This window comes from Oncorhynchus masou, chromosome 4 (assembly GCF_036934945.1).
Source record: "Oncorhynchus masou masou isolate Uvic2021 chromosome 4, UVic_Omas_1.1, whole genome shotgun sequence".
Lineage (NCBI taxonomy): Eukaryota > Metazoa > Chordata > Actinopteri > Salmoniformes > Salmonidae > Oncorhynchus > Oncorhynchus masou.
This window is the reverse complement of record NC_088215.1, coordinates 2,332,095-2,338,628: the sequence shown is the minus strand read 5'-3', so window position 1 is coordinate 2,338,628 and position 6,534 is coordinate 2,332,095. Positions and strand designations below refer to the sequence as shown.

Genomic DNA, 6,534 nt, shown 5'->3' with positions numbered 1-6,534 from the left:
ATTGTCTTACATTAGGAGAACCCAGGACCAACCGCACCAGCATATGGTCTCACAAGGGGTCTGCGGATCTCATCTCTGTACCTAATGGCAGTCAGGCTACCTCTGGCGAGCACATGGACGGCTGTGCGGCCCCCCAAAGAAATGCAACCCCACACCACGACTGACTCACTGCCAAACCGGTCATGCTGGATGATGTTGCAGGCAGCAGAACGTTCCCCACAGCGTCTCCAGACTCTGTCACATCTGTCACGTGCTCAGTGTGAACCTGCTTTCATCTGTGAAGAGCACAGGGCGCCAGTGGCGAATTTGCCAATCTTGGTGTTCTCTGGCAAATGCCAAACGTCCTGCACGTTGTTGGGCTGTAAGCACAACCCCCACCTTTGGACGTCGTGCCCTCATTTACCACCCTCATGGAGTCTGTTTCTGACCGTTTGAGCAGACACATGCACATTTGTGGCCTGCTAGAGTAATTTTGCAGGGCACTGGCAGTGCTCCTCCTTGCAAAGGCGGAGGTAGCGGTCCTGCTGCTGGGTTGTTGCCCTCCTACGGCCTCCTCCACGTCTCCTGATGTACTGGCCTGTCTCCTGGTAGCGCCTCCATAATCTGGACACTACGCTGACAGACACATCAAACCTTCTTGCCACAGCTCGCATTGATGTGCCATCCTGGATGAGCTGCACTACCTGAGGCACTTGTGTGGGTTGTAGACTCCGTCTCATGCTACCACTAGAGTGAAAGCACCGCCAGCATTCAAAAGTGACCAAAACAATCAGCCAGGAAGCATAGGAACTGAGAAGTGGTCTGTGGTCACCACCTGCAGAACAACTCCTTTATTGGGGGAGTCTTGCAAATTGCCTATAATTCCCACCTGTTGTCTATTCTATTTGCACAACAGCATGTGAATTTTATTGTCAATCAGTGTTGCTTCCTAAGTGGACAGTTTGATTTCACAGAAGTGTGATTGATGTGGAGTTACATTGTGTTGTTTAAGTACATACGACAGAAGTGTGTTTAATACACAGCGACTAAAAAAACACGAAAACAGTGTAAAGAGCCTGAATGTTGTAGCTATGTTTGCTAGAAAGCCACCGAGGTGTCTGTCTAGCTGTTGTTGTTGAAGGAGCGTCCCGCCCACTCGATTATACATCACACTGGCAGCGTCGCCTGAATCTAAAAGACGCACATCACCATCTGCTGATGGGAGTGGGCAACGCAGTTGAGGAACCAAAAGTTTATTTTTCATTTATTTCATAAAAGGTTAATATTAACCTTTCAAAGAGAAGCATGTGTTGATTGTTTTAAATTGTCACTCATTAAACACAAATCAAACTTTACACACCACTACATATTTTTTTGGAACCATACTTCTGACATGGATCATTTTGACCCCAGAGGCATATCATAGCCAAAATGTGGTTTATTCACGTCTTTGTCAATCAACTTGTTCTTAATAAATCTAAATCATGATTTAGTTGTTGTGTATCAATATGGACTTTTAACAAATTCAAATCCTTTTGGAGTAAATTTGACCTAATCCAAAAGCATCTTTGATAAATAGGACGTTTATTTCAAATCAAAATCACATTTTATTGAGGCGGTGACAAACAAGACCAGGCCAGTAAATCTAATACTTTTAGCATGTGGTCGTTCAGTGGTTATAAGTTACATCTCTGGCCAGGCTGGCCGGGTCTGAATCAAACCCAATGTCCAGTGGAATTGATCTGTTTGATCCAATTGTTTCTTTCAGTTTTCAGTTGTTGAATCCTTTGACGTATTGATGATTTCAACATTTTTCATTTTCAACAAATTGGTTGGTTGGTTGAAAAGTGATACTAAACGTACATACCATGCACTATTTTGACATAGTGGAAGATATACTGAATTTATACTGTTTTTCATACTAAGATGGACCAAGATCCGTGTTGCTTTTGCACATATTGGTTTAGCAAAGAGTCTGTTGATTGGTCGGTCATTGGGTTCATTTATTTTGCAACATGTTCAAATCAAATCAAGCTTTATTTATACAGCACATTTTAGACATGGCTGCAGCACAATGTCTTCACAGGAATAAATGTATGGAAATAAACAGAAATATCTACTACACAACAAACATAAGAGGATAAAAAAACAGAAGATTAACAACTGAAAGACTAATGAGCACCCTAAGGAAATGTCATTGATTACAATATTAACAATTGGATGCAACATCCAACCCTAAAAAGATGGACAAGCCAGCACAGGTGTAACACATTCTGACTAAAGAGGTGATACCAATCGGTTCGCCCTACGTCCTGTGGTGGAAATTCTACCCATAATCAATAATGAGGAGAGGCAAAATTAATAATCTATCAAGGTTTTTACTTTTATTAAAAGACTTGTTATAACAAGGAGGCTTGCTTCTGGGTTATATACTATCTCAGGATAGGTGCAACCTCAGCGACGACGTACAATGGTTCCAAACACCTACACCACACATCCTGTGCCAGACCTTGGGCCCCAAATACAATCTCCCCCTCGGAGGAGGTGACCGGCGCACAGACACTGTGGAGACAAGTTATTGGTTCCCATTACTCACACCATCCCTTCACATGGTTTGCAATAAACACACAGTTCACAAATGGAAACTATTTTTCCTTCAGATCTCCTTTGCCTTACTCTCTGCTGATATTCTGCATAGCAACAGGGACATGTGATCGATGCTCATATTCTGCCTAGCAACAGGGACATGTGATCGATGCTGATATTCTGCCTAGAAAACAGGGACATGTGATCGATGCTGATATTCTGCATAGCAACAGGGACATGTGATCGATGCTGATATTCTGAATAGCAACAGGGACATGTGATCGATAAGCCTGACATCTCCCCTCTCTGGACCCAAAGTGACTGAGGCCCATTTGAGGGGGGAAGTGCAGCTGCCAACACCAGAATCAGAAAGGAGACATTCTAATAACAAGAGGTCAATTATTCATATCAGCATATTCTGCGGGTAATATATCTTAACTATCTATGTTACTTTGTTACTTAGCTAATTCTGATTTCTCCACCACAATATTTCTCCAAAAACAGGCTCCAAAACAATAGCTATGTTACTGGTGTGCAGGATATAACCTTTACTCTGTGGAGGATCAAGAGGAACCAGTCAGTTTCTATCATATTCTTGGCTGAGTGTCCGAACATCATGGGTTCATTCTACACACCCAGAACAGTTAGAATCGGATGGGGCCACAGTGTCTCCTGACCCCTCATGTCTCAGCCTCCAGTATTTATGCTGCAGTAGTTTATGTTTCGGGGGGCTAGGGTCAGGTTGTTATATCTGGAGTATTTCTCCTATCTTATCTGGTGTCCTGTGTGAATTTAAGCATGCTCTCTCGGAGGACCTGAGCCCTAGGACCATGCCTCAGGACTACCTGACATGATGACTCCTTGCTGTCCCCAGTCCACCTGGCCGTGCTGCTGCTCCAGTGTAAACTGTTCTGCCTGTGGCTATGGAACCCTGAACTGTTCACCGGACGTGCTACCTGTCCCACACCTGCTGCTTTCAACTCTCTAGATACAGCAGTTCCGGTAGAGATACTCTCAATGATCGGCTATGAAAAGCCAACTGACATTTACTTCTGAGGTGCTGACCTGTTGCACCCTCGACAACTACTGTAATTATTATTTGACCATGCTGGTCATTTATGAACATTTGAACATCTTGGCCATGTTCTGTTATAATCTCCACCCGGCCCAGCCAGAAGAGGACTGGCCACCCTTCATAGCCTGGTTTCTCTCTAGGTTTCTTCCAAGGTTTTGGCCTTTCTAGGGAGTTTTTCCTAGCTACCGTGCTTCTACACCTGTATTGCTTGCTGTTTCGGGTTTTAGGCTGGGTTTCTGTACAGCACTTTGCTATGTAAGAAGGGCTACATAAATCAAATTTGATTTGAGTTAGAACAGGCCTATATCAACACACTTTTCTATGTTATAGGAGTTAGGTTCTTTACCAATCTCAAGCCCAATGCCTCGGCTTAAAGAATTATATTTTACTACACAAGCATTAGTAAGGTTTAACAGAAAATTCCCTCACAGTGCTAACAGGCTATACATTTACGGGCTAAAGTCCAACCTCAAAACATGAATGGAAAAACCAAAGCCTGTAACACCTTAACCGTTAAGACAACAAATATATCCTATATTTTTGTTGGACAAGTTCTCATCACCAACAGAAAACAACATCCATTTCATTAATATCAACTAAAATGCTTCACCTTCACCAATATAAACATGGTGTCTACTGGCTGTATACAACTAAAAACAAGAAAAAACAAATTTCTAAATAATAATATACAATCATGTTAGTTCTCTCCTTTTTCTTTCTAGAATCCTAAAACTAATTTTGAAATTATAATCAACCACAATGCTTCACCTTCCACAATATGAATATGACGTCGACTGGCTGTCAACAATTAAAACAAATGTAAAAAATGTTTCCCCCCACTAGCTTCTAGAACTCACTAGCTTCTAGAACCAAACAACACTCATCTCCAATACGGAAAAATGTGCAGTCAAAATAAACTGTGATCCATGGTAACGCACTGGCAAAACGCAAAACACAAACATTTTGAGTGCCCACCCGTGAGACAATCAGCAAGTTTTCCTTAAAACGAACACGTCTGATTTCAAGAGGAAACTCCGGCAATATCCTTAGTAATTTTCCACCTCACTGCGGAGCTTCTCTCTCTTATCAGGGTTCAGTAGATAGGCATGTTGTTGGATCGGGGACCAGTACCCAATGTCACGCTCTAGTACATTTGGGTTGGCACATCTGAGAATGAACCCTGATATTCTAAAAGCAGGGCAACAATGTCAATATAATTGTACCCAAAAATGGTCAGCTGGTTGCATAAATAATTATGATAATTAAGATTACTAAATGTTACATGAATTGTAAATATGAAATATCAAAACCAAATGTACATTAATATGTATTGGCAATAATTCACTTAATACAAAAATCTGCAACAATCATATTACTTGAATTTTTTAAACAAGCTCCTTATAAACAGCATAAACACCAGAAACGCTGTTGTTTTGACAAGTAGCAATAAATCACTGAAATCGATTAGGGGGGAAAAAACACATGGAAATGGGAGATATCTTTTACCTCACTGATTACAGGACAACCTGCAGAAGACAGTCAGCTACATTTTGGAGTGATGCATTTAAATGTAGGGGTCGCTAAACAAAGGAACGCAACACTTATTTTTCATCACTCAACGATATCATGTTGAAATCAATTGCGTGAGAGTGGGGAGATAAGGTTGCACGTCCTGTTAAAACTAACAGCTCAAAAACCACACGGAATCTAGGAGTGATGTGTACATCCCTGGTTAGAGGACAATTTGTATAAAGCAGATCGCTACATTTTGAAGTGTTGCATTTGATTCTAGTGGGTAACCAACATGGTAAGTGTTACACAGCTCTTTTTGTGTCAGTCACTTTTTTGTTAAATCACATAAATAGTACTCTTTCAAATCAGAGCCTGGATTTCTCCCCTGAGCCTAATATCCATATCAGGCTGAAATCAATAGAACACGGGGCAAACGATTAGACATCTAGATTGTGACATAATTAAAACACTCCTTCCACAATGTTAAAGCATTCTACATTGTGACATTATTTCATTAATATCATGAAACAACTCCTTCATGTATGTATTTTCTGATGTTTGATCAGAGATCTTTTATCAGAGTATCTCCTGTCACATTGAGCACAGCTATGAGGTTTCTCTCCTGTGTGTGTTCTCTGATGTACAATAAGACGGCTAGATGTAACAAAACTCTTCTCACATTGATCACAGCTATAAGGTTTCTCTCCTGTGTGTGTTCTCTGGTGTACAATAAGACTGCTCGATGAAGTAAAACTCTTCCCACATTGATCACAGCTATAAGGTTTCTCTCCTGTGTGTGTTCTCTGGTGAGATACCAGGTTGCTTGACTGTGTAAAACTCTTCCCACATTGAGAACAGCTATAAGATTTCTCGCCTGTGTGTTTTCTCTGATGTGATAACAGGCTGCATAAGTGAGTAAAACACTTCCCACATTGAGTACAGCTATAAGGTTTCTCTCCTGTGTGTGTTCTCTGGTGTACAATCCGATGGCTAGATGTAGTAAAACTCTTCCCACATTGATCACAGCAATAAGGTTTATCTCCTGTGTGTGTTCTCTGGTGTGATAACAGGGTGCTTGACTGGGTAAAACACTTCCCACATTGAGTACAGCTATAAGATTTCTCCCCTGTGTGTTTTCTCTGGTGTGATAACAGGTTGCTTGACTGTGTAAAACTCTTCCCACATTGAGAACAGCTGTACGGTTTCTCTCCTGTATGTGTTCTCTGGTGTATAATCAGATAGCTTGATAGAGTAAAACTCTTCCCACATTGATCACAGCTGTAAGGTTTCTCTCCAGTGTGAATTCTCATGTGTACTTTTAGTGATTTTAATCTTAAGTAACTCTTCCCACAATCAAAACAGTGGTGAGATTTCTCGCCAGT

The 6,534-nt window shown here is 41.3% G+C and overlaps 1 protein-coding gene across 1 annotated transcript in view; it reads right to left on the bottom strand.

Moving 5' to 3' along the window:
- Positions 1-3,371: 3,371 nt before the first annotated feature.
- LOC135521504 (zinc finger protein 501-like) overlaps positions 3,372-6,534 on the bottom strand; it is a 30,110-nt gene continuing 26,947 nt past the window's right edge. The window contains exon 2 of the mRNA XM_064947306.1: positions 3,372-6,534. This exon is cut by the window's right edge and continues 284 nt beyond it. Within this exon, the coding sequence (XP_064803378.1) occupies positions 5,689-6,534 (846 nt within the window). The 3' untranslated portion in view covers positions 3,372-5,688.